The sequence below is a fragment of the Hipposideros armiger genome, unplaced genomic scaffold, assembly GCF_001890085.2.
Source record: "Hipposideros armiger isolate ML-2016 unplaced genomic scaffold, ASM189008v1 scaffold_347, whole genome shotgun sequence".
Taxonomy (NCBI): domain Eukaryota; kingdom Metazoa; phylum Chordata; class Mammalia; order Chiroptera; family Hipposideridae; genus Hipposideros; species Hipposideros armiger.
The window spans coordinates 389,893-417,131 of NW_017731697.1; the positions used below are offsets into that span (position 1 = coordinate 389,893).

The 27,239-nt window shown below is 41.1% G+C and overlaps 1 protein-coding gene across 2 annotated transcripts in view; it reads left to right on the plus strand.

Annotated features, from left to right (window-relative positions):
• Positions 1-21: 21 nt before the first annotated feature.
• Positions 22-27,239, plus strand: part of ZNF454 (zinc finger protein 454) — a 36,887-nt gene continuing 9,669 nt past the window's right edge. The window contains exons 1-5 of one of the 2 annotated variants that reach the window (XM_019661392.1): positions 22-4,838; positions 6,117-6,233; positions 8,194-8,320; positions 8,715-8,804; positions 11,660-11,706. In XM_019661392.1, coding sequence (XP_019516937.1) covers positions 4,830-4,838; positions 6,117-6,233; positions 8,194-8,320; positions 8,715-8,804; positions 11,660-11,688 — 372 coding nt within the window. In that variant the 5' untranslated portion in view covers positions 22-4,829 and the 3' untranslated portion in view covers positions 11,689-11,706. Of the gene's footprint in view, positions 4,839-6,116; positions 6,234-8,193; positions 8,321-8,714; positions 8,805-11,659; positions 11,707-27,239 lie in introns of those variants that run through there. The other variant, XM_019661391.1, reaches the window with a different exon arrangement.

Here is a 27,239-nt window from a genome sequence, read left to right on the forward strand (position 1 = left end):
GATGTTGTGAATTAAAGTTCTCTACCTCTACCAAATCCTATTATCCCTCCATGTCCCTCCCCTTCTCCCTGCATTATTTCCTCCCCTAAACGCATATAGGCTGGTTGCTACCAGGTGATGGAATAATTGTACAAATCTTAATGCAATAGCATGATGTTTTGAGTTCTCAGTTAACAGTCATTAAATTGTTAAGCTAATTTTTAGAAAATAATATAAGTTATATATAGTTTTAAAAAACATAAGCTTCAAATACATATCTTTGTATCATCCTCTGTCAAAGTGGAAATGAGAATAGGCTAAACACTAATATATATGAACATCTGACAGACTAACAAAATCTTTGTAACTCAAAACATATTCAAAACAATCATGAGACTTTATACATCTAGTTATGATCGTAGTTAAGTCAACTTCATTTATTTCACATACATACATTTAACAAGTGCTAAATATATGCTAGACATGATTACAAAATCAACAAGAGTAATATATTATTGTTTCCCGAAGTTTAAACTGAGAAATTGGTAGGGATGGGAGAGGAAAAGAATTCAAGCAATAACAAGACCAAATCTAGATAACATAACTGATTAAATGTAGGCACTTAAATTTCTTATTTGGATGATAGGGGTACCATAATGAAAAACATAATGTTTACCAATTTTGTAGAGCAATGACAAGTTCAGTCTAGGGGGCACTTTGATGAGTCTGTGGATATCCAAGTAAAGATTCCTGATAGGCAGTAGAATAAGTAGAATGGCAGTGATAGAGGGTGTTTTGGGAGTATAGTAGTTCCCCCCCCCCTTATCTGTGGTTTTGCTTTCTGTGGTTTCAGTTACCCAATGGGTCCAAAAATATTAAATGGCAAATTCCAATAAACAAGTCATGTTTTAAATTGTGCATCATTCTGAGTAGTGTGATGAAATTTTGCGCCATCCCACTATGTCATCGCCTCACTTTGTCTCATCACACAGGCATTGTATCATGTCACAGCAACACAAGAAGAGTGAAATACAATATATTTTGAGAGACCATATTCACATAACTTATAGTGTTATAATTGTTCTATTTTATTATTACTGACAATATTACTGTACCTGATTTATAAACTAAACTTTATCATAAGTATGTATATGTACTTATAGGATATATATAGGGGTCACTACTATCCATGGTTTCAGGCACCCACTGGGGATTTTGTAATGAATCCCTCTATAAGTAGGGACTACTGTACTGTCACTGAATGGGTGAGTGGAATCAGTAGAAGCTAAGGGGAAGGGACAGCCAAAAGAAACGTGAACAAGAGAAAGAAAAGTCAGAAGGTAGCACAGAAGTAAAAGAGTTTTAGTGTAGGGATAGCAATAGTTAATATTTTCAAATGCTCCTGAGGGTTAAAGTAAGGTCAAAATAGAAATATGGTCTTTGGTTTTTGTTACTGATAATCTCTAAAATTTTAGTTGGTTGAAGAGTGAGTTAAAGGTTGAAAGGGACTTAGTAGCTTAACTGGGAAAGAAGAGTTTAGAAAGATAACTAGAGGGAGATTGGAGTTGAGAGAGGATGTATAGATGAGAAGAGCTTTTGGCTACAAATACTAGAAATCCCCGTTAAAATGGCTTACAAGCAGAGAGGAGTTTATTTCCTCACCTAACAAATTTGGAGGTGATTGACTTTGGTTCAGAGACAAAATAATTCAATGCCTGAGTTTCATCGCTTTTCCATCATGGTCACATGATGGCAGCCATAGCTTTGGGTCAAATATCTGCATTCAATGCAAGGGAGTGGATAGCACAAGCAACCTTTTGCCTTTTACTAGAAAAGGTTTTCCCAGAAGCCCCTCAGCAGACTTCTGATAACATCTCACTGACCACAGCAGTATTACCTGGGAACTAGCAGCAAAGGAGGCTGAGAAAATAAGTATTTAGCTTTTGCAGCCTCCATAGTGGAGGTAGGTAAAGAAAAGGTGGTTTGAGAAAGGCATTGGTTTTAGCCAGCCAACAACCTACCGAGAATGTGTTTGCATGATTTAATGTAGAAGAATTTTGCATGTTTATCACCTAAAAGAGGCATGGAGAGTCTAAAGGTGCAGAAAGGAGTGGGTGTGAAGCTCAAAGTGGGAAAATAAGATTTGGAGCACAGGTAGAGACCTTAGGAATCTTTTTCACCAGGAAAAAGGAAGCTTTCCCCTGGGACAGCTGGTTATCAATGATGGGTGCAGTGCAGGATCCCTAGGGACTCTCAGTGTTTGGACCTTGGACAGTTCAGTTTCTTTGGGCTATAGGACTTCTAAATTTTAATTCATGGAATTCGAACATCAAAGATAAAGGAGAAATGAAACACTGAATTAACTATAGCTCTCCATTACACCCAGTTTCCTCCTTTCCCTTCACCTATTTCTTTTTCTTGTTCCTCACCCCATCTCAAGAGATAGAAATGGAGGGGGGGAAAGGAGGCAGAAGAAATGGGTAGAAAATAGGTGAAAATGATAAAGACAGCAGCAAAATGAAGGCCCAAAAGCAAGGCACAGGACAAGGAGGAAGGAAGAATGAAGTTACTACAGCCTGTGATGGATGCAATAACTCAAAATTGGTAAAATATTAACTCACAGAGGGAGCACCAGGAGAAATAGGTCCGATAAATGGAGGTTTCAGTACTTTTTCAGGAGATTTGGAGCCTTAGGCACTTGTCAGTTCTCAGCCATCCTAGGTAACAACTAAGGAGGACAATCTTTGCACCCTTCATCTATCAACAGGTGCAGGACTCCTGGTTCCACATATTAGACATGAGACCTTGGGCAAGGCACTTAACATACTGATGCCTCAGCTTTCTCATTTGTTAATAGTATAAACCTCATAGCTTTGGATTACATGAGATGAATAACGAAGAGCTTATAAAAGTTCCCAACATGTAGTTAGTGCTCGATGGATATTATGTTATCGCCTTCATGTAACTGAAAACAGTAATATCCAAACTCCTTAGCATGGCATCCAAAACCCTTAATTATATTAGAATGACTAGGCTCTCAAAGCAGATAACTTCCAGGAAGGTTCTATAACTGGGAGTCTGTCCCTCCCCAGGAATGCTGTAATAGCCCCTTACCGGTTCCTCTATTTCCTGTAGGCCCACCGTAGTCTGTTCCCCCACAGAGGACAAGTGATTCTGTCCAAGTGCTCAGCCATGTCAATATTTTGCTCAAACCCCTTCAATGAATTCCTATCACACACAGATTAAGTCCAGAGTTCCTACAATGGCCTTCTGGTTACCCTATGACCTTTATCTCCCAGTCTCTCTTGTTCATCATGCTCTCTCCAGCCATATTGGTCCTGCTAAGCCTGGAACTCACCAGGCACTTCTTTGGACGGCGGCGTTCCCTTCCCACCTCCTTAGGCAGCTCTTCCCCACATACATGGTTTCCTCCCTCACTGTATTCCAATCTCTGCTCAAATGTTATCTCCTCAAATTGAATTTCCCAAAATACTACCTAAATTAAACTCCATTCCAGCCCCAAGAACAGTGCCTGACACTTAAGTGCTCCAAAAGTGTCTACAGAGTGAAACCTTCAATAAAACTCAAAGCAATGCTGCAGTCACATAAAGTCACTGCTTCCTTCCATTTCCTGACAAATCTCAGGTCATATTCTTGGATTTTTTTCACCATGGACAAAGTTACAACCCTCTCACCTTTCCTTCCTGAGCTCCATGAAAATTGGTATTCAGAAGCAACTAAATATCTCAAGTTGGGTGCTTCTGTACAGCGCCTCATCCTTGCCCGCCCCCTGAAAATACTATTGAGAAAAACAAATACTACCTTCTCTAAATGCCACCCAGTTGGCAATGTCCAAGAGAACTTCCTTGGCATCCAGGCTCCTTCCTCCCATAAGTCGCTGGGAACCAAGTCTGTTCTACCTGCTCGACGTTTCTCAGGTGCCCTCCAGGCCACCGCCCAGGTTCCAGCCACCACCCGCCGTCCTGAACTGCCGCGGCAGCCTCTTCACTCGTCTGCCTACCTTCAGCCGGACACCCCTGTCTTCCCTGCCCTGCACCCCACTTATCGCCATACCACCCCTGGCCCGACCACCGGCCACACTGTTAGTATTGTTTGCGTCCCGGGGCGGAGGCGCAGCCTCGCCGCCTTTTCACATCCTTTCGGCGCGGTCCTTCGTCTGGAACGCTCCTTTTCTGCTTGTCGCCTCCTACTCCGTCCTCGGGGACCGTTCCGGATCTGCTCTCCTCACCGGATCAGGAGCCACTCACCACCGCCAACTTTTCGCTAGTCTATCTTCTTGGTCGTTTTTTCAACGCAGAAACCGAGTCCCAACGTGACCATAACGGAACCAAAGCCGCACCTGCGAGTTAGCGCATGGGACGTTAGCTGCATGATGGAACGGCAACACCACGCCGAGGCCCCTGGGAAATGTAGTTTCAGTACGGAAAGCCTCTAGGGGCGGGGTTTGAGGGACTGTGCACTGTCTGCGCGGGCGCACAACATCACCCGCGGCGGGTGAGGGAGCTCGCCGCCGATTTGCCATCTGGAAGTAGAAGTGCTGCTGCCTAGAAACTTGCGAGGATTCGGCTCAGCGGTTCCCAGGGCAACGCGCAATCGCAGTTCAGACCCGGGCTGCTGACTCCAGCTCTTTGTGTCCTGCCGGCGATGTGGCGGTTGCGGTCTGTTGCCGCCGGCAGGGGCTCCTCAAAGGGTAACCCAGTAGTGACCGGGCACGGTAGCCAGAACCTCATCGGGAGAGCGGGAGCGGCCATGGCTGGTCGCGCCCGGGGAGGACGGAGGTGAAAGCCGAGCAGGTCCGGGTCGTGCTCCAGTCTAACTTTCCGGGATGTATGGCTAAGGTTTGAGTCCCAAGAGAAAAAGGGAGGACGACCAGGTGTGCGCTCTTGGGTTTAGGGTCCGAATCTGTGAGTGAGGGTGGAGGATGTTGCGGCTAGGGTTTCTGGCGTGTATCTTGGAGACGACCACGGGAAGCCCGTTTATGCTCAGGGATAGATGCTCCCGGTGGGGTTTGGAGCCCTGTATGCCCAACCCTCCGAGGCGGGTAGCGCGGGGCAGTCCCCCGCGGCATCTCCCCTGTGGACCCAGCAGAGCAGAGGGCGGGAGGGTAGCCTGAGTTGTGTCAAGAAGATTCCTAAATCCCCTCTGTCTCCCCGCCTCCCACACATAAATACATTGCTGCCCACCTTTGACTCCAGGCCACCTAAACTGGGCCTCAGAGGAGAGGCCTGGGGCCGGAGAAGGGCTTGGCTTGAGGGATTTCGACAATGAAGATCCAGCCTTCCTAGCTTCCTTTTTTTTTTTTTTCCCAAGATTTTATTTGGGAATTGGGGAAGGGGAACAGCCAAGTTGTTGTCCTTCAATCTTAGTTGTGGAGGGCGCAGCTAGCTCAGCTCCAAGTCCAGTCGCCATCCAACCGCCTGTCGGCAGCTCAAGGCCACGCAGCTGAAGGTGCCCTGTTCAATCTTAGTTGCCATGGGCATAGCCCACCATCCCATGCGGGGGTCCCACCGGCAACCTTGTTGTTAGGAGCACGTGCTCTCATCAGCTGAGCCATCCGTTGGCAGTTTGGTGGCAGCTCAGCTCAGGCGCAGTTCACTGACCCATGTGGGAATCGAACCGGTGACCCTGTTGCTCAGAGCTCATGCTCTTAACCAACTGAGTCACTCATTCGGCCCCTTAGCTTCCTTTTTGAGGAGAAAGAAGTGACCCTCCTTCTCCACCTCTACTCCCCTCCCAGCATTAGGCAGCTGTCCTGTGAGGACACACTTCTTTCGAGACCTCTCAGTGTGACTTAAGGGCAAAATCTGGAGTGTGGGTACAAAGCGTGAGAACCGGGGCTGGCGGGTGCTTTCTGAAAGAAGTCAGTGTATTGAAGATATGGAAGAGAAAATGTGGAGGATTCGAGTCAGATGCTAGGGGAAAGATGTGTGGTGGGGGAGTCCCTGTCAGTGGAGGCCTGCAGAAACACTGTCAGGAGGAGGAGAGAGAATTGGGAGTAAAGAGGGACTAAGAATTCAGGGCTGGGCGCGTTGGAGGACTCCCAGGATGTGAGTGCTCATAGCCTCACTCTGGACTGCTGTGTGGTGTCTTTTGAACTAGTCCTTTTCTCATAACAGGTGTATAGAAGTTTCCAGCCTCAGAAGTCCTTGCTCCAAGTCCAAGCTGACTTGTTCCTAAAAGTTCTCATCAGAGAAGAAGGAATGGCTGTCAGGTGCCTGCCAAGCATGGTCCAGGTGAGTGAGGACTTACTGTGGGGTTCCCCTGCCCCCGCCTGCACCCCCACTAAATTACCTTAGAAGATTTGAATGTAGAGGTTTGGAGCATGTGGGCATGTTTCTTCTCCCTGACCAGGAGCTTTTCTCCCAATCCAGTCTCACTCAGAGGTCTGGCCCAGTCTCTCCTTTCTCTCCCCACACTCCATGCTGGGCTGATCCTAGTGAGTGTGGAGCTAAGGAACTTGTTAAAGGTCACGTAAGTGACAACTGGAACTGGAACCCAAGTGATTGGGAATGGAAACCTGCAGTCTTCCCACTAGCAAGTAAGATTAGAGTCTAAGAGGTAAAGATGGTTCCTGAGGTAGGAGCTAGATGAAGAGAGAGGTTGGAGCACTTTCCTGGGGAGGTGGGATTTACTGGACTCTCTTTTTTTTTTTTTCTTTTTATAATGACATTTGACTTTTTACTTGAGAGGATTATTGCATACCAAGAAATCATTCAAAAGACATGTTACATATATACAATGGAATATTACTCAGCCATAAAAAGATGAAATCTTAACCATTTATGACAACATGAATGGACCTAGAGGCTATTATGCTAAATGAAATAAGTCAGACAAAGACAAATACCATATGATTTCACTTATATGTGGAATCTAAATATATATATATATATATATATAAATGAACAAACAAAACAGAAATACACTCACAGTACAGAGAACAAACTGATGGTTGCCAGATGGGAGGGTAGTTGGCACAGGGTGAAAAAAGGGGAAGGAATTAAGAGGTACAAATTGGTAGTTAGAACATAGTCACAAGATGTAAAGTACAGCATAGAGAATATAGTCAGTAATATTGTAATAACTGTGTATGGTGCCAGGTGGGTACTAGACTAGTCAGGGAGTCACTTCATAAGGTATATAAATGTCTGACCACTGCTGCACACCTGAAACTAATGTACTATTGTATATCAACTGTAATTGGAAAATTAAATTTAAATTTCAGTAAATTACTGAAAAGCTTTGAGCAGTGCCAGCCTCTCTAGATTAAGGGCACTTTGAAGGAGACAGCATTTATTTGAGCGTATAAATTTTTGGTTTTTTTAAGATTTTTATTCGGGTATTGGGGGGATGGGAACAGTGCTGGGCAATTGGGGGAAGGAGAACAGACAAGTTGCTGTCGTTTTCTTCAGTCTAGTTGTGGAGGACGTTGCTTCACTGGCCCAAGTTGGCACCACCATTGTGCTCTTCCCGGGTGAGGCAGATCAGTCGCCGGCTTCTGGACGGCCGCTCACTGCAGCTGCTGGCCGCTCACGCTGGCTGCTGGCCGCTCACGCTGGCTGCTGGCTACATACGGTAGCCCATGGCAACCCACTGCCACAGGGGCTGCAGCCTACGCCGTTGCCGTCGCTGGGGACTCAACGGCAGCCCAGCTCCAGGTTGAGCTGTTGTTCAGCATCTTAGCTGTAGAGGGCAGTGTCACTGGCCCTCATATGTGGGATCCGAACCGGGGCCCTCTGGCGTCCCAAGCCAGTTCTTAACCATTGCGCCACTCGGCCGGTCCTTGAGCGTATAAATTTTGATGATTTGCTAAAATTGTTCTAATTCCTTTACACTTAAGCCGGTCCGGGGCAGGAATCATTGAAAGGGATGAGCAGCCGGCTGAAGGTGCTGTGTTGAACCCAGTCACAGCTTACCAGCTACTCACCCTCCTTTTCCCGCTTTCTGACTTGTCCTTTCGGATCCATCTCAGGCACTACTTTTTCTGTGAAACTGGTCTCCACACGGTGCCAGTCCATTGTGATATTTCTCTTCCCTGACCTTTTCCTCAAATTCATTGTTAGTGTCATACAATTAATCTTGTGTTTACAAGCTGCCTTAATTTGGTTGCCATGAATGGCCTATATTAGGTATGTAAAATGTGCCTTGTGAAAGGGCAGCCACTGGTCAACAGGGATGGGCTTGCTGTTACAGGAGTCAGTGACCTTCAAGGATGTGGCTGTGGTCTTCACCCAGGATGAGTGGGCACAGATGAGCCCTGCACAGAAGGCCCTGTACAGGGAGGTGATGCTAGAGAACTACAGCAACCTGGTCTCGCTGGGTAAGTGGCGAGCCTTCGAAGGCTCGGCTTCACGTTTGGACATCTCCCTGCGCCCCTGAAACTGGTTGCACAGAGAAGATTGGGCTGGGCACACTGACTGAGAGTGTGATTTTCAGGCTCTGACATGCCTATCCTTGGTGTCCCAAGCACAGGACTCTTTGGGGGCCTAAGGTGAGTAAGGGTCAAATCCTTCCCCCCTCACCAGGGAGAAGGACATGGGAACAGGTTGTCTGTCAGGCCCGGGCCATCTTTTGTCCTCTGGGAACTTGTCTCTCCCCTGGCCTTCCTATGAAGTCGCCTTTTCCAGGAAGTTCCAAGGACCAGATCTCATCCTTGCAATGATTTTATCTCTAGTATGAATAGATGTGGTCCATTTTTTTCCCCTCAAAAACAGGACTCTTAGGACCCAAACCAGATATGGTTGCCCACTTGGGAAAAAAGGAAGAATGGATGCTGGAGGATGCTTCCGGAGGCTTCTGTCTTGGTAAGAATTCTGCATGTGGGAGGCGTCGGGAGAAACTCAGCAAATGCACCAGGCCTGTGGACTGGGAAATGTGCGTCTTTTCCCTTTTGTCCACCTTAACACCTTGTTGCCACATTTGTCCCTGTGTGCATGTGGCACTCCTTTCTTATGGCGATTTTGCCTGCCTGGACCCTCCATGATTTTCTTCTCTCCTGATTTGACATTGATTAGTAGTCTCCGATGTAGAAAATACCTCAAATGTTATCTGGGCAGCTCTCCCACCATACTTGCATGTCCCATTGTCCTGTTCAGCACCTGACAATGCAGTCTGCTCACACCTCTCCAGTGAGGAGTTGCCACACTGGGTCACATAGAGTAGGGTAGCTCCTGGTCCTATGGGCCAGTTACCGTACCTAGTGAGGCCACTCTTCCAGCTGAATGCTGCACATTTCTTTACCCTCTTCCTGTTTGTTCAGACACATGTGCATACCTTCAGCCAGCACATAATTATTCTCCAGTGTCCACGGCACCCACTGGGCTGTATGCTCCAGGAGAGTGCGGCCAGGCCTGTGGCATATGCTGCTGTGCCGCTCACACCTGGCACAGTGCTCAGCACCTGCTGAGGGGCATAGACTGGCTGCTTGGGGATACAGAGCACATGACAGTTTAGTGGCTGTTAGTTGTCTTGAGCCCATTGGACCTGATAGCTTAAGAGCAGGAGCAGGGGTGCCTCTCCTACTCCCCAATGTTCTAGAGAGCGTATTGCCTTATCTAAGACATTACAACAGTTCACTTTCACTACAGCATATGCAGGCTATAAAAAAGTTAAATATTTTAAAAACATCTTTTGTTATTTATTGAATTTGCACAGAGAAGTAGGCAGGAATTTATATACGACAGTAAATAACTATATACCTGGAATGTCTAGGACCCAATCTGTTATGGAATTTAAATTGTCTTAACTCCAAACACAGTTATCAAAAAACATCTTGTAACTTACCCAAGAGCATTCTGAATTTGTATGTTCTATTATAACCAAACTAAGGTGTTTTAATATTTTATTCTGTATTATACAAGCAGTGCTATAACAAAAAGGGAATTAAAAGAAATTCATGTGCTGTCCTTGCACTCTGGCATCATAACCTAATTCATTCTTCCATTTATTTGTCATTAACACTAGTTCTTTATTGCATTTGTGGGGGGAGATGAAGATGAAGAAGGACTTTGATGCCTGCGAGGGACTTTATAGTCACTGTGGTTATGGGTTAGTCCTTCCCAAGGGCCTTTCACAACCCTCGGTTCCAGGACCCCTTATTTCTGCGTTGCCTGGACACCCCAAACTTCGAGCCAATTCATGAAGGATGATTAGTGGTTAGCCGGCCAAACATGGAAAGAAGTCTCATTTTATATCTCCCAGTAAAGATTTATAGCTGTTCCCTCCTTTCCCAAGATGGTGATTTTTATTGTTGAATAGTACCATCCTGTCTTTTGTTCGTTAACTGGAAATTGCTACTATAAAGAAACAGTAGTCATTTCCAAATAATTATCCCCCTCTTGTCTTTCTCTCTTATTAAAATATTCATTGGATTCATTTTTAGTTTTTGTTTTGTCTTATTTCTGTTTCATTTCTTAATGACTGGCTAGGACTTGAGAAACCATATAGAACAATGGTAATAGGTTTTATATCTGATTTTTAAGGGACTGGATCTAGACCTTTCCCAGTGTTGCACCAATTACTCTTGGTTTAGAATAGACACTTATTTTTCAACAAAATGAGAGAAAGTCCTTCTGATAGATAGCTTTCCTTCTTAATTTTTCTCTCTGGGCCATGAGCGTAGAAGCTCGAGAAAGCCAGCTGAATGCCTGTGGCTGGGCACCATGCTGGGCGATTTCCCGGGATTTGTGTTAGCTGCCCGTCTAATAATTACAACCTGAGGCAAGTATGATTAACCCCACTTCACAGAAAACAGAGCCTCAGAGTGGTTAATTAATTTGGATGATTTAATGTTACTATTATGTGGCAAGTCAGGATTAGGGTGAAGCTGCATGAAACCCATCTGATCCTCAAACCATGTCATTTTTCCCTCCTCCAAAATAGCTTGAATTACATAAATTGTTTAGTCAGTAAACCTAAAGAAAACTACTTGAACCCTTGATTTAAGCTGTAGCTTTTTACATTTCTTATTTATTAATCTGTTTAGGTTTCTTTTTGTGTGTCAATTGTACATTTTACCCTTTAGCTTTAGATTAATCTGTTTTGAGCTATAAAATATTAATTTACAATTGTGCATGGTGTATACCTATAATTTTAACATTTTTATACTATTTCCAATTTTATATGTACATTTTTCATCTCTTAAGTTTGTTCGGAATTTTTTTTTTTTTTTTTTAGAGAACCAGGTCTTATTTATTTCTCTGACATGGAATTTTATTTCTACACCTGGCATTACCATTTCCAATTTTTCCTTAAATGTATTTTGAATACTGTACATTCTAGATACAAAAGAGGATATGTAATATTTATGAACAGTTTGAAGAATAAAGAAACAACACCCAGGCTCCACTGTCCATCTTAAGGAACAGGACTGAGCAGCACAGGAAGTCCTCTGTCACCCCTGTCTTTACCTACCGGGGCTGCCAGCTTGATTCTGCGCAGTTCGGTGCTGCTCTCCCTGCGCTGACCGCATGTACCCAGAGCTCTGAGCAAATTTGGTGCTGTAAAGCTTGAGATATATATCTTGTACTGTAGATACCTTTTCACACCTTCCGCTTTTAAATTCTTGTTGTGATGTATATATAGCTCTAGATCTTTTTTAGCTGCACTTTGAGATTCCTTCAATGACTGTCCCTTAATTTATCCTTTTTCATGCGGATAGACCTGTTTCCGGACTTTTTGCTGTGTTGAATAATGCTGACCTGAATATCATTGTACGTACTTCCTTGTATGTACTTCCTTTTATACACATGGGCCTTGTTTGTGACGTTCTTTAGTGTGTTCATAGATGCAGAAATCCTGGGTTTAAGGACACATGCTTTTTCAGCTCTACTACATTTTCCCAGGTTGCTGATTAAATTAGTTTCAAATTATACTAAAAGTTGATGTTAAGTTCTTGTTACCTTACATTCTTGAAAAGTTTGGAACTTTCAGACTTTTAAAACTTCTCCCTTGCCCCATTCCTAAAATAAGGTATCTCATTGTGGTTTTAATTTGCATTTCCTTGTTTACTGGTAAAGTTGAACATCTTTTTATGTGTTGATTATTTGTGTCCTGTAACTTACATATTCATATTCTTTGCCCATTTTTCTATTATAGTTATCTTCTTATTATTCATTTCTAGGAGTTCTATACATATCCGGGAACTTAATACTTTATCAGGCAATATGTATTTTGGCCTATAGCTTATCTTTTTCTTTACTAACAGAAATTCCTAATTAATGAACTAAAATAGATCAGCCTTTATCTTTATGATCTTTATTTTAGTGCTTTCTGTGTCCTGTTTAAATAAGCCTTTCTGGCCTCAGAGCCACGAAGGAAGCACTTGGTCTCGTTTGCTCTTATGTCCCCAGCACACCAGGCCCCAGTATGTAGTCGTTGAATGAAAACATGAATTTCTAATATTAACTTTTGGTTTTCTTTCTGTATAAGTCTTATCAGAGGTTTTCTTTTTTTAACACACTTCTAATGAACAAATGTTTGACTTAGCCGATCCTTTCTGTTTTATCTTGATCTATTTCATTAGTTTTTGCTCTTCATTATTTCTTTCCTTTGAGATTTTGGAGCTTATTCTGTCCTTTTTTTTTACTTTTACAATTAAATTTTATCAAAGTAATACATGCATTTAATTTCAGGAAACTACAATGTTTGTTATGAAAGACAGTGTCCCCGTCTCTCCCCTATTCTCTGTTCTCCCCTCTTTAGAAGTAAGCACTTGCTCTTCTTTTAGCTGATTATTTGGTCTGTCTGCTTCCATGTCTCTAAGGAACATGTTTGTATTGTTACCTCCGGACTTCTCAGTTTTAGACATTATTTATCTGAATTACTTCTATAAAAAGTGAGGATTAAACTCACTGCCCCAACCAGTCATCTTACTGCCCCAACCAGTCATCTTACTGCCCCTTCCACTTCCTGTCTTCCCTGTAGAGTCGTAGGGTCATTGTGCTCAGAGCAATAATCAGTGTTTACATCCATAGTCACTGTTCACAACGGATCCACGTGGTAAATCATGACAACTTTGGCTTTCCTAAGCAATCTGTTCCCAGTGTTCATTGGTTCTATACTTAGTTTAATTTATTTTAATCTCAGCCCTTCTCCAGTTGTCTGCATCTGCTCTCAAGACTCATGTCGTCAGGCATTGTGATAGTTTCATTTTCTGGAAAAGCCTCTTCTGGAGCGTCTGACCGTTCCATTCAAGAGCAGCTGGCACCCAGCTGTCATCCTCCTGTGAAGTGCCTCTCTCCTGGTCGCATCTTCTTGCTTGGTTTACTCTCTTCTTTTGGTGGCATACATCTTCCAGTAGCTTCCTAAGAAAGGATGCCTGGGAGTATGTTTTTTGTAGCCTAGCATTCTCTACAAATGTCTTTTTTCTGCCCTGACACTTTCAGGGTAGTTTGAGTAGATCGAATTCAGCACTGGAAATCTTTTTCCTTTAGAATTTTCAAGACGTTGCTCCATTGTTTTCTGGACCTCAGTCTGCTCTTGAGAAATACAAAGTCATTCTGATTCTTCATCAGTTGTGACCTGTTTTCCTCTCCGAAAACTTGCAGGGGCTCCTTTACTCCCATGTTCTGACGTCTCTGAGTGATCTACCCTGGTGTGGCTCTGTTTGGTGACCATTTCCATCTGAAATTTTTGACCTTTAGATCTTCAATTATAGTAGAAGACATTTCCTTCTATTGTTTAATTTCCACCTTAAGTTTTCTCTTATGTTCTCTTTATGGAACATTTGATACCTCCTGTAATGGTCTTTAATTTTCTTTTTATTAAAATTTCCACCTTTGTTTTTTTGTTCTACTTTTTGACAAATGTCTCAATTTTATCCTCCAATTTTTTTCTTGAGGGTTTTAAAATATTTTTAATCAGATACATTAAAGTATTATTTATATGCAGTAAAATTAACTAGTTTTAAAATGTAATATTTTATCAGTTTTGACAAATTTATACAGTTGCATAACCATCACCAAATAAAGAAAAATAACATTTTGGTCACCCCTATGCATTCCGTTTTACCTCTTTGCAGTTAATCCACTACTGCCTCAGCCCCTGGCGACCACTGATCTGCTTTTGTCATGAGTTTTAAGTTTCCAGGATCTCCTATGAATGGAATTATGTAGCATGTACTCTTTGGCGTCTGACTTCTTTCACTTACTGCAGTATCTTTTGAGACTCATCTTTGCTGTTTCGCGTGCTATAGTTCCTTGCTTTGCTGAGTAGCTTCCTAATGTGTGGCTGGACCACCATTTGTTCATCCATTCATCATTGATGAACATTTGGGTTGTTTTCAGTCTTTGGCTAAAGCTGCTATGAATATCCTGGTACAAGGTTTTGTGTGGACATATTTTTAGTTCATATGTTTTTTCCAGACATATGTTTTCATGGAGGTAAATACCTAGAGGTAGGTTTGCTGGATTGTATACTAAATGTGTATTTAACTTTATAATAAATTGCGGAACTGTTTGCATTTTGCTTTCCCACAGCAATGTCCTGGTGTTTCTCCCTGCAATGGTGACGGCTCCTGCAGTGCTGAGTGGCTGTGACGGGCCATCCTCCTTGTTGCATATCTTAGGGGGAAAGCACTCAGTGTTGCACCATGGAGTATAATGTTAGAGGTAGGGTTGTTTTGTACATGTTCTTGTATCAGGTTGAGGAAGTTTACACCTATGCCTGGTTTGATGAGAGTTTTATCATAAACAGATGTTGAATTTTTGTCAAATGCTTTTCCAAATCCTTAAGATGCTGCTAAGGATGATATAGTGAATTATACTGGTTGGTTTTAAAATCTCAAATTTGCATTCCTGGAATAAACCTACTTCGTCTTGACTTATTATCCTTTTTAAATATTTCTAGATTTAATTTGTTAACATTTTGTTAAGAATTTTTGCATCAGTATTCATGAGGAACATTAGTTCGTAATTTTCTTTCCTTTTGTATCAGAGAGTAACATTAGCCTTATAAAATGAATTTGGAAATTTCCTCTTCTCTTCTGTTTTCTTTGGAAATATGTGTAGAATTGGTATTTCTTCATTAAATGTTTGGTAGAACCAGCAAAGTTTTCTGGGCTTTCTTTCTTCCTTTCTTTCTTTTTTTTTTTTTTCTGATGGGAAGGGTTTAAACTGCAAATTCAGTTTCCTCAGCTTTCTGCTCTTTAATAGGCCACAGATTTTAGCTAGGGCCTCCCCGAACCCGGATGTCTGTCATTTCAGTTCACTGACACTCCTGGGCTGTTTTGGTCCCATGCGATGACATAGAAATCACCCCCCAGGGGCCAAACTGGGGCATCCCTAGGTTTTCCCTTGTCTATTTCCCTTCTCCCAGACGTCACCATCTTCCCATTATTTGTCCATTGGCTAAAAACAGTTGTTTCATTTTTTTTCTGGTTTTCTAACTGTTTACTATGGGAATTCTCTACTGACTTTTCAAATTCTGCCATCATTTTTAATTTCCAAGAACTCTTGTTTTTCTGAATATTGCTTTATTTGTAAGCTGTTATTCATGTTTTACAGTTAAATATTTTACCTCTAAAGAATTATTTTTTTTTAAAGATTTTCTCTCCCCTCATAGGCTCTGTGTTCTTGAATTTTCTTTATTTTTGTCTCTCTTTTCTGTTAGAGGTCTTCCTCAGTGTCTAGTAATCCCTACTTGTCTGCCCAGTTAAACAGTTTACTACTGAAGTCCTGGGGAAGCTCTGCAGGGGGCATGGGGGGTAGGTGGGGCTCCAGTCCAGTGCAGCCCTCCTGTGGCCAGCTGCCGGTGCATGCTCATCCCTACGCGTTGGTATCCTTTCTCCTGGAGAAAAAGCCTCTGATCTTTTGCAGAGCTGAGAGGGACAAGGAGGGATGTCCCTCCTCCTCTGAGTTGGAGAAGGAGTCTGGGGGCCTAAAAGCTTTGTAAACTGTCCTTAAACCTTCTACCCGCCCCCGCTCCCCACTTCTGGGTGTACCTGATGGTGCCAATACTTGAAGCTTTGATGATTTGGAAGTAAATTGGGTTAGTTTCTGGTCCCTCCCTTGGGAGTGGCCTCTGGACTGTATTGTATAGGGACTTGGGTCATACTACTCACATGCCTTGCTTGAAACTGTAGAGTTACATAGTTTAAAACCATACTTTTTTTTTTTTGATGTGGTCCAGTACAGCTGGGGCTGTGCCCCCTTCATTCAGCCCGCACTGAAGTGATCTGGGTGCCTGGTGCAAGCTGCCTCACCCCAGTTCATCTTCAGTGTGGTAAAGCCAGGGTGTGTTTCTCTGCCCTCTTCATTAACAATTAAATGAGTGTTATCCTGCAACCTAAAATGTTAAAAAGACAAATATTCTTTTATATACAAATGATGTGTTTTTATTATCATAGTCAATAAATGGCTTGCATAGTCATCGCTATCCAGTAGCTGCTAGAAAAGAAAGCTAGCAGTTGGTTAGTTTTTTTGAGCCAAATTATTTTTTGAAGTCCATCTCCCATATTTTTAAAACTTTTTCTGAAGTAATACTAACACAGAGGAGTACACAAATCATAAGTGTACAACTCAACAGATTTTTACAGTATCAATACATCTGTATAACCAGCACCTACATCAATAAATAGAATCTTACTAGTGCACCAGAACCCCCCATCCCTTCTGTTTCTTTTGTCCTAAAGATAACTATTACCCTGACCATAGCTTTAGTTTTGCCTGTTTTAAAATTTTATTTTAATTAAATTATTGGAGTAACTTTAGTTAACAACATTACATAATTTTCAGGTATAAAGATTATAATTCAATATCTGTATACTCAATACTGTGCTCCCCACCCGAAGTCTAGCTTTTTTCTGTCACCATTGATTTGACCCTCTTCACACACTTCTCCCTTCCCTACCCCCTCTCCCCATTCTATTCTCCATAGCTATGAGTTTGCTTTTGTTTTGTTAGTTCATTTGTTACTTTTTGTTTTATATTCCACATGTGGGTAAAATCATATGGTTTTTGTCCTTTTACATCCAATTTATTTCATTTAGCATAATACTCTCAAGATTCGTCCATGTTGTCACAATGGCAATAATTCATCATGTTTATGGTTGAGCAGTAATCCATTGTGTATGTGAACCGCTTCTTTTTTATCCATTCAGCTATCACTTAGGTTGTGAACACTTAGGTTCTGTTCATGGCTTGGCTATTGTAAATGCCACAGTGACCATAGGGGTGCATGTATCTTTATGAATAATTGTTTTCATATTTGGGGGGTAAGTACCCATAAAAGGGATTGCTGGACCATATAATATTCTATTCTTAATATTTTAAGAAACCACCATACTGTTTTCCATAGCAGCTGCACTAATTTACACTCCCGCCAACAGTGTATGAGGGTTCCCTTTTCTCTACATCCTCTCCAACACTTGTTATTTCTTGTCTTTTTGATAATAGCCATTTTAATGGATGTGAGGTGTTATCTCATTGTGGTTTGACTTCCGTGATGATTACAGGTGCTGAGCATCTTTTCACATGCCTATTGGCCATGCGTATGTCTTTTTTGGAAAAATGTCTATTCAGGTCCTCTGCCCATTTTTTAATTGGATTGTTTGCTTTTTGTCATTGAGTTGTGTGAGTTCTTTATATATTTTGGATATTAACCCCTTATCAGATGTATCATTTGCAAATATCTTCTCCCATTTGGTTGGTTGACTTTTTGTTTTGTTGATGGTTTCTTTTGCTGTGCCAGAGTTTTTTATTTTGATGTAGTCCCATACATTTTATTTTTGTTTTTGTTTCCCTTTAAAACTTTATATAACTGGAATCATACAGTATGTACTTTTCTGTCTGGCTGCTTTCCTTAATGTGTTTGAGATGGCATCCATGTTGTCAAGTGTAGCAATAGTTGGTTCATTCTCATTGAGGCATAGCATTTCACTGCCACTATTTGCACATTCTACTTTTGCTAGACATTTGGGTTATTTCTAGCTTGGAACTATTATGAATAGTACTGCTATGAGCATTCTTGTATATCTTTTAGGGAATATGTGACAATTAAGTTCGCGAACTTGTTGCAATGATGTTGCTAATGTTGTTTGATATCAGAGGGATTATTCATTTATGAATTTATACCAACTGGACAAACAGTTAACCAAGTTTACTATTTGGCAGTGCTGCAAAGGCAGCATGAAAAAGTTAGACAACCTGAACTTTTCGCCAACAATTCATGGCTCTTGCATCACGACAATGCACCAACTCACACGGCACTGTCTGTGAGTGAGTTTTTAGCCAGGAAACAATAACTATTGGAACACCCTCTCTACTCACTTGATCTGGCCCCCAATGACTTCTTTCTTTACTCGAAGATAAAAGAAATATTGAAAGGGAAGACATTTTGAAGACATTCAGGACATCAAGGATAATACGATGACAGCTCTGATGGCCATTCCAGAAAAAGACTTCCAAAATTGCTTTGAAGGGTGGACGAGGCACTGGCGTCTAGTGCATAGCTTCCCAAGGGGAGTACTTCGAAGGCAATTGTAGTGATATTCAGCAATGAGGTATGTAACACTTGTTCTAGGATGAGTTCGCAAACTTTATTGTTAGATCGCGTATGTATACATTTCTCTTGACTATATAGCTAGGAATACTATGTTCATGAGTATGTGAGCTTTAGTAGACACTGTCAAATCCATATGGAAGATTCATTATTCATTGTTTTCCATATTGGTATTCGGTTGACCTAGGATCATTTACAAAAAGACTGTCGTTTCCCCATTGTACTACAGTGTCACCGTTGTCATACATATGGTGATTGCTTGTGTGTGGGTCTGATTCTGGGTTCTATAATCTGTGCCATTGGTCTATTTGTGTACAAGTCTGTTTCTGAACTCTATTCTGTTTCATTCTTTTTGTCTAATCTTGTGCCAATACAATACTGTTTTAGTTGTCCTAACATTATAATGAGTCTTAAAATTGTTGATATGAGTCCTCCAGCTTTGCTCTTTTCTTTTCTTTTAGAATTTAGTATTGGCCATTCAGTTTCCACAAAATTTCTGCTAGAATTTTTGTAAGAATTGGACTTAATCTGTAGGTTAATTTGGGAGAATTAGAAGTATTCCATTCTGTGAACATGGTATAGCCCTAATTTGCTTAAGTTTGCTTTAACTTTTCTGAATTTTTTGTAGTTTCATATGTACAGTTATTACACATCTTCCATTATATTTATTTTTAAGTATTTTTTGTTGTTGTTTTTAAAGCAATTATAAGTATCTTTTGAAAGTTTAATTATTTGTTGCTGGTATGTAGACATACTGTTGGTTTTTATATGTTGATCTTATATCCAGCAATTTTATTAATTTTAATAGACTGTCCATAGAGTATTTTGTGTTTTTATATGAATATAATGTTATCTGAAAATAATGACATTTTAATTTTTCCTTTCCAACCTTTTCTGTTTTCTTTTTTTTTAACCTTGTACTGATTAAGACTTCTAGTACAATGAATGCTAAATAGAAATAGTGATAGCAGACATGCTCATTTCATCCCAGTCTCAGGGAATATTTTACAATTCACTGTGATGTTTGGTGTAGATTTGATTTGTAGACACTCTTATTCAGATTAAGGAAGTTTGTTTCTATTACTTTGCTAAGTTTTTATCATGAATGACTGGATGTTGAATTGGGTCGATGCTTTTTCAGCATCTGTTGAAATAATGATGTGATTTTTCTCCTTTATTTTTTTTTAATGTGGTGAATAACATTGAGTGATTGAAATGTGAAAACAACCTTGGAATTTCAACTTATTTGTTTTATTAATATTTTGTTTAGGAATTTTGCATCTGTGTTCATGAGAGCAAATGGTCTGCAATTTTATATATTTTTTTATTGTCCTTATCAGATTCTGATAGTAGGTTGTGCTAACTTCATAAAACCAGTTGGAAATCTTCCTTCTTTTAAATTCTCTAAAAGATCCTATATAAGATTGATGTTATTTCTTCCTTAAATGTTCAAAAGAATTCATTAGTGAAGACATCGCTGCCTGGAAATTTCTTTGTGAAAAGTTTTTAAATTGAAGATTCAATCTATTTATTAGATATAGGACCACTCAGATTTTCTCTTTCTTCTTGTGTCTGATTTAGTACATTGTACCTTTCTAGGAATTTGAGTCTTTTGTCTATAGTGTCAAATTGATTGGCATAAAATTTTCTCATTATGCTATTATATTACAAATGTCTGTAGTACCTGTCCTTATGTCACTTTTATCATTCTTGGAATTGGTAATATGTGCCTTTCCTCTTAAGCTTGCTAGAGGTCTATCATATTTTTTATTAAGTTATTAATTTCTGTTATCTTTAATATTTCTTTCTTTCTCCTTTGAGTTTAATTTGTTATTTTTCTACTTTATTGAGATTGATAATAGACAGATAGATAGATGTACATTTCATTATAAACATGGCTGTAGCTGCATTCTATAAGTTCCATTTTATGTTTTTATTATTTAATTTAAAATATTTTTAAATTTTTGTTGTGTTTTCTTCTTTGATCTATAACTTATTTAGAAATGTATTGCTTAATTTAGAAATATCTGTGGATTTTTAAATTATCTCATTAGTATTTTAGTATTCATTTCTGGCTTAATTCCACTGAGTTCAGAAAACATATTTTGAATGTTCTCAGTCCTGTGAAACGTGTTCATCCTTGCCTCATGGCCCAGAATATGGTCAGTTTTGGTAAATGTTCTATATGCACTTATGTACAGTGTGTATTCTGTTATTGTTGGGTATAGTGTTCTAAGTATATCAATATGGTTATGTTTGTCTGTCAGGTTGTTGAAATCATCCTTATTCTTAATGGTTTGATTTCTGAGTTATTGAGAATGGTATATAAACATATCTCACTGTGATTGTTAAGATTTCTCAATTTATCCTTTTCATTCTCTCAATTTTTACTTTATAAACTATGAATATGTAATGTGCAAATGTAGATTTGTTACATGTTTTTGGAGAATCAACCCTTTTGTCAATATTAAATACCCTAAAGTCTATTTTTTATGACATTTATTTGATGTTATAAGTATACCAGCTTTCTTGTGGTTAGTGCTTGCTTAAAAAAACTTGTTCAGCTCTAAGCAACAGCGGTTCGAGTCAGCCCGAGCTGAGCAGCCGTGAGCTGCCAACAGGTGGCAGGATGGCTCAGCTAAAAAAAAAAAAAAAAAAAACTTGTTCATTCTTTGCTATATTTCTATGTCTATATTTTTGGTATTTCTCTACTTTTTTATGTGTTTTGTTTCCTCCTTCTATGACACATATTAAATAACTCCATATTACATTACTTCTGAGCCTTGGAGACTCAAAAACCACTAAGCACAGGAGGCTTCTGAGTTGAATGCAACAGCTTTTGCTAGGTTTGGCCTTTGGTTTTCCTCTGAGGGAGTTGTTGCTGCTAATGTTTTCAACCAAGGATCTCAGGCTGTTTGATATTTTTAGCTTCATCATTCCCATTACCAGTCCAGTTTTGGTTTTTAAATTTTTAAGATTTTTATTAAAATATAGCTAACATACAATATTATATTTTCAAGTATACATCATACTTATTCAACAGAACCCACCTAGCACTATACAGAGTTATTACCACATTATTGATTATATTCCCTGTGCTAAAGAAGTGATCACCATAATAAGTTCAGCAATCATCTGACTTTGTACCACACTATCACAATATTATTGGATCGTTTCCCCACTTTAAAATTTTTTCAATTAGACTTGATGTTCAATATTATTTTTATTAGTTTCAAGTGTGTAGCATAATAGTTAGACAGTTATATAATTTAGGAAGTGATCCCCCTGACTAGTACCCACCTGGCACTATACATAGTTATTACCATATTATTGATTATATTCCCTATACTTTACATCAACATGACTATTTTGTAACTACTATTTGTATTTCTGAATCCCTTCACCTTTTTCACCCTGCCCGCAACCCCTCTCACCCTGACAGATGACACCATATATAGTTATTACAATATTTTTTATTATATTCCTTATACTATACCCTACCTACCTCCCCATGATGCTATGTAACAACCAATTTGTACTTCTTAATCCCATCCTCCAACCCCCCTCCCATCTGACAACCATCAAAATGTTCTCTGTATATATGAGTTTGTTTCTGTTTGTTTATTTTGTTTTTTAGATTCCACTTACAAATGAAATCATATGACATTTGTCTTTCACTGTCTGACTTTTACACTCAGCACAGTACCCTCTAGGTCCATCCATGTTGTCGCAGATGGCAAGATGTCCTTTTTTATGGCTGAGTAATATTCTATTGTATATTCTTTCTGTATTCATCCACTGATAGATCCCCAGGCTGCCTCCGCATCTTGGCCATTGTAAATAATGCTGCAGTGAACATATGGATTCACATGTTCCTTTGAAGTAGTGTTTTGGGTTTCTTTGGATAATTACCCAGAAGTGGGATTACGGGTTCTTCATTGTCTCTTGTTATAGCCTTTGTTTCAAAGTCTGTTTTGTCTGGTATAAGTGTTGCTACTGCAGCTTTTGTTTGTTTGTTTCCATTTTCATGAAACATCTTTTTCCCTCCTTTTACTTTCAGTCTGTGTGTCTCTTTCGATCTGAAGTGTGTCTCTTGGAGGCAGCACATGTAAGTGTCTTGTTTTAATCCATTTACATTGAAAGTAATTGTTGATAGGTATGCAGTTATTTCCATTTTATTATTCATATTTATTATTATATTTTTTGCATCTTAAAGAAGTCCCTCTAAGGTTCCTTGTAATACTGGTCTGGTGTTGATGAACTCCTTTAGCTTTTTCTTGTCTGGGAAGCTCTTTATCTGTCCTTTGATTCTGATATGAGTTATTCTTAGTTGTAGGTCCTTGCTTTTCATCACTTTGAATACTTCCTGCTAATCCCTTCCGGCCTGCAAAGTTTCTGTTGAGAGATCAGCTGATAGTCTGTGGGAGTTCCCTTGTAGTTAATTAACTGCTTTTCTCTTGCTGCTTTTATCTTTTTATCTTATTTTTTTAAGATTTTATTGGGGAGTTGGGGAAGGGGAACAGCGTTGGGGAATCGGGGAAGGGGAACAGACAAGCTGCTGTCCCTTTTGTTCTTCAGTCTAGTTATGGAGGATGTCGCTTCACTGGCTCATGTTGGTATTGTGATCATTGCGCTCCTCCCAGCCGAGGCAGAAAGGTCGCCGGCCATTGGACCAGACACTCACGGCTGTTCTCGGTAGCTCACACTGGCTGCCGGCCGCTCACAGTAGCTCACAGCAGCCCACTGCAGCCCACACCCCCTCTGGTGACTCACGGCAACCCAGCTCCAGGTCACGCTGCTGTTCACCATCTCAGCTGTAGAGGGTGCAGCGTCACTGGCCCATGTGGGATCCGAACCAGTGGCCCTGTCGCTCAGAGTTCGTGCTCCAAAGTCAACTCTTAATCAATGAGCCACTCGGCCGGCCCCTCTTGCTGCTTTTAATATTCTTTCTTTACCTTTAACCTTTGGCATTTTAATTATGATGTGTCTTGGTGTGGAACTCTTTGGATTCATCTTCTTTGGGACTTTGGCTTCCTGGGCTTGTATATCTATTTCTCTCACCAGATTAAGGAAGTTTTCTGTCATTGTCTCTTCAAATAGGTTTTCAATTTTTTGCTCTCTCCTCCTTCTGGTACCTCTATAATAGGAATGTTAGTATGCTTGAGGTTGTCCCAGAGGCCCCTTAAACTCCCCTCAATTTTTGGATTCTTTTTTCTTTTTGCTGTTCTGTTTGGGTGTTTTCTGTTACCTTCTACATAGCTGGTTCAGTTCTCTGCTTCATCTAATCTACTATTGATTCCTTGTAATGTTTTCTTCGCTTCCGTTATTGTATTCTTTATTTCTGATTGATTCTTCTTCATGTTTTCTATCCATTTTTATGTTTCCTATCTCTTTGTTGAAGTTCTCACTGAGATCATTGAGAATCCTTATAACCAGTGTTTGGAATTCTGCACCTGGTAGATTGCTTGTCTCCATTCTGTTTAGTTCTTTTTCTGGAGCTTTGTTCTGTTCTTTTATTTGGGACATGTTTCTTTGTCTCCCCATTTTGGCTGCCTCCCTGTGTTTGTTTGGCTGCCGTGTCTTCCGGTCTTAGTAGAGTGGCCTTATGTAGTAGGTGTGCTGTGGAGTCCAGTGGCACAGTCTTCCTGATCACTTGAGCCACGCACTCCAGGTGTGTACCTTGTGTGGGTCGTGTGTGCTTTCCTCTTGTAGTTATACCTTGGTTGCTATTTGCACATAAATGGGAGGGACTGACCCTCGGGCTCAGTGGTTGTGAGGACTGGCCATGACTACAGTGGAAGAGTTGTGGTGCAGGGGCCAACCCTACAGTGCAGGATTTGCCTCAGCAGGGCTCTGTTGTCTGCCCAATCTGCCCTTGGGTGTGTCATGCTTGAAGGCAACTGGGTGATGCTCCAGCTCATTTCGAAGCCGGCCACTGGGCGACCAGGACCACCTTGGAGGGGATCCACTGCAGGTCAAGTTCAGCTGCAGCCCGTGCCCCGCCCAGGGCCATCCAGCAGAGCCACAAAGAAATCTGCAGATGGCTGCTGCCCGTGTTGTGCTTAAAAGTTCCTCGAGAGGCCAAGGCCTGCTGTGGCTAGTACTGGGCTTAGGGCTGCTCAGCCAGAGGTACAGGACACATTTAAGCCAGATGCTGCTTGTCTGGGTTCTGCGAACCTTTGAGAGACCCTAGGAAAGTCTGCAGCATGAGCCAAGGCAGTTGGTTTCTATGAAAAGTCCACTGGAAGTGGCTTGAATGTGCCTGAAAGTTAGGTGTGGCTGGTCTGCGATCACCAGGGTGTGTTGAATGAATATTAGCCAGCTTGATGGAGACTCGGATATGGTGTCTGAATGCCTGAGAAGGGGGAGAGCTCAACAAAGAAACCATGGCCTCTGCCAGCTCCTCCATCCCGGAGAAAGCTGCCCCTCCAGCCCCCATCCCAAGCCAGACAACTCAGTTCCCCACCATGTGTCCCCACTGCCTCTCCAGCTGCTGCCCCAGCGCTGGAGCTCAGAGCCAGTTATTCTGTTGGTGAGTAAGTCCATGTATGGGCCCTATAAGAGGAGTGGCTGGAATTCCAGCCACTCTCTGTCTCACTCAGTCACAATCTCTGCTGCTTTTCACAATGAGAAATTATGGTGACTTCTCTCCCTGGCACTAGAACTCTGGGCTGGCATGGGGCTGGGACCCATCACTTCTCTGGGGGAAACCTTCACAGCCAAGATATCCCTCCTGATTTTTAATGGTCACACACACGGGTATGGGACCAACCCGTTCTGTGTCTCTTCTCATACCAGTCTGGAGGTGACTTTTTTCTGCATGTCCTTAGCTGTCTGCAATCCAATTTTTGAAGCCCAAAGAAAAGGAGTTTCTGAGCTACAAAATAGCTTTTTGGTCCAGGGCAGAAAGTTAAAATTTCTGAGACCTCTCTTCTTTCCATTCTTTTGAGGTTCATTTTTTTCATGTAGCAAGCTGTACTTTCCTGGTGCTTTTTTTCTCTTCCTGCCTTAGTACCATGGTATTGCCTTACAGCTTCATCCTCGACTGCCCCCCCCACACACACACACGTTAGTCCTTGACCTAATGAGGTCCCGAGGGAGTGTCTCAGAATGTTGAGACCCGGAGGAATGATGCCGGTAAATCTTCCTCAAGGGAGTGTCTTAGAACGCTGAGACCTGATGGAATGATGTTGGTTATCTCCCTTATCTTTATGGCCGCTGTACAGCGATGCCATCCTGGGGATTGAGTGCAAGGGAGTGTGAAGGCACTGCCAGTGTTGGAATACAATTGGGCAGGTAGATGGAAAACAGCCATAAGGCACGTATCACACAGACTTTAGAGAAAACAAGCTTCATTTCTTTGAAGTTTTAAAATAAAAGCCATGCGTTGGCCCGATTCGGGGCTCAGTTCCAAAGAGACTGCAGCCCCCTGGCCTCGCTTAAACTCTGTCCTTGACTCTTGTGTTTCTTTAACCCTGCGCCACCCTTCTAACTCCCCACTGCCCTTGCTGCGTGGGACGCGGCACCATGGGCTAGTTTCTGCCTCAACTTATTGCAATATTTGTTTTGTGGCTGTGGATTTCTTATGTCTTCTTGGCACTTTTGTACAGTGAGACTTCTTATTTGGGACTCTGTACCAGAAAGAAATCAAGATGTCACCGCTTTGCTCTTGGATACCCAAGGAAGGTGTAGTCATATTTCTTATCTTGCCTACACTCCTTCATATGATACAGAACCCAATTGAGAAGGAGTCCCCATAGCTGAGATAGGAGACGGGTATTATGCTGCCCATTCAGCTTTGAAGTTTCCAGATTCAAGAGAGAGACATCAAGGACGCATGATGGTATTACTTCTACCCGCTATGAACTAATGGCACTCTTCAGTGCAGGTTGGGAATCCCTAACATAAAAAATATCAATACTACTTTTTTATTTTATTTTATTAAATTCCCATCTCCCCTTTGGCAACCATCAGCTTGTTCTCTGTATCTATGGGTCTGTTTCTGTTTTGTTTATTCATTCGTTTTGCTTTTTTTAGATTCCACATATATGTGAAATATGGTATTTGTCTTTCTCTGGCTTATTTCACTTAGCATAAGGCCCTCTAGGTCCTCCACCTATCACAAATGAGAAGATTTCATTCTTTTTTATTGCTGAATAATGTTCCATTGTATATATACACCACACTTTCTTTATCCATTCATCTATTGATAGACGTCTAGGTTGCTTCCATATCATGGCTATTACTAGTAATGCTGCAGTGAACATAGGTGTGTATATATCTTTTCAAATTACTGTTTTTCTTTTCTTCAGATAAATACCCAGAAGTGGAATGCTGAATCATAATGGCAGCTCTATTTTTAAGTTTTTGAGGAACCTCCACACTGTTTTCCATAGTGGCTGCACCAATTTACAATCTCACCAACAGTGCATGAGGGTTCCCTTTTCTCCACATCCTCACAGCATTTGTTTGTTGATTTATTGATGATAGCCATTGTTGTTTTAATTTGTATTTCCCTGATGATTAATGATGTTGGGCATCATTTCATATGTCTATTGGCCATCTGTATGCCCTTTTTGGAGAAATGTCTATTCAGTCCCTCTGCCCTTTTTTTTTTTTTTAAGATTTTTATTGGGGAATTGGGGAATGGGAACAGCGCTGGGGAATTGGGGGAAGGGGAACAGACAAGTTGCTGTCGTTTTGTTCTTCAGTCTAGTTGTGAAGGACGTTGCTTCACTGGC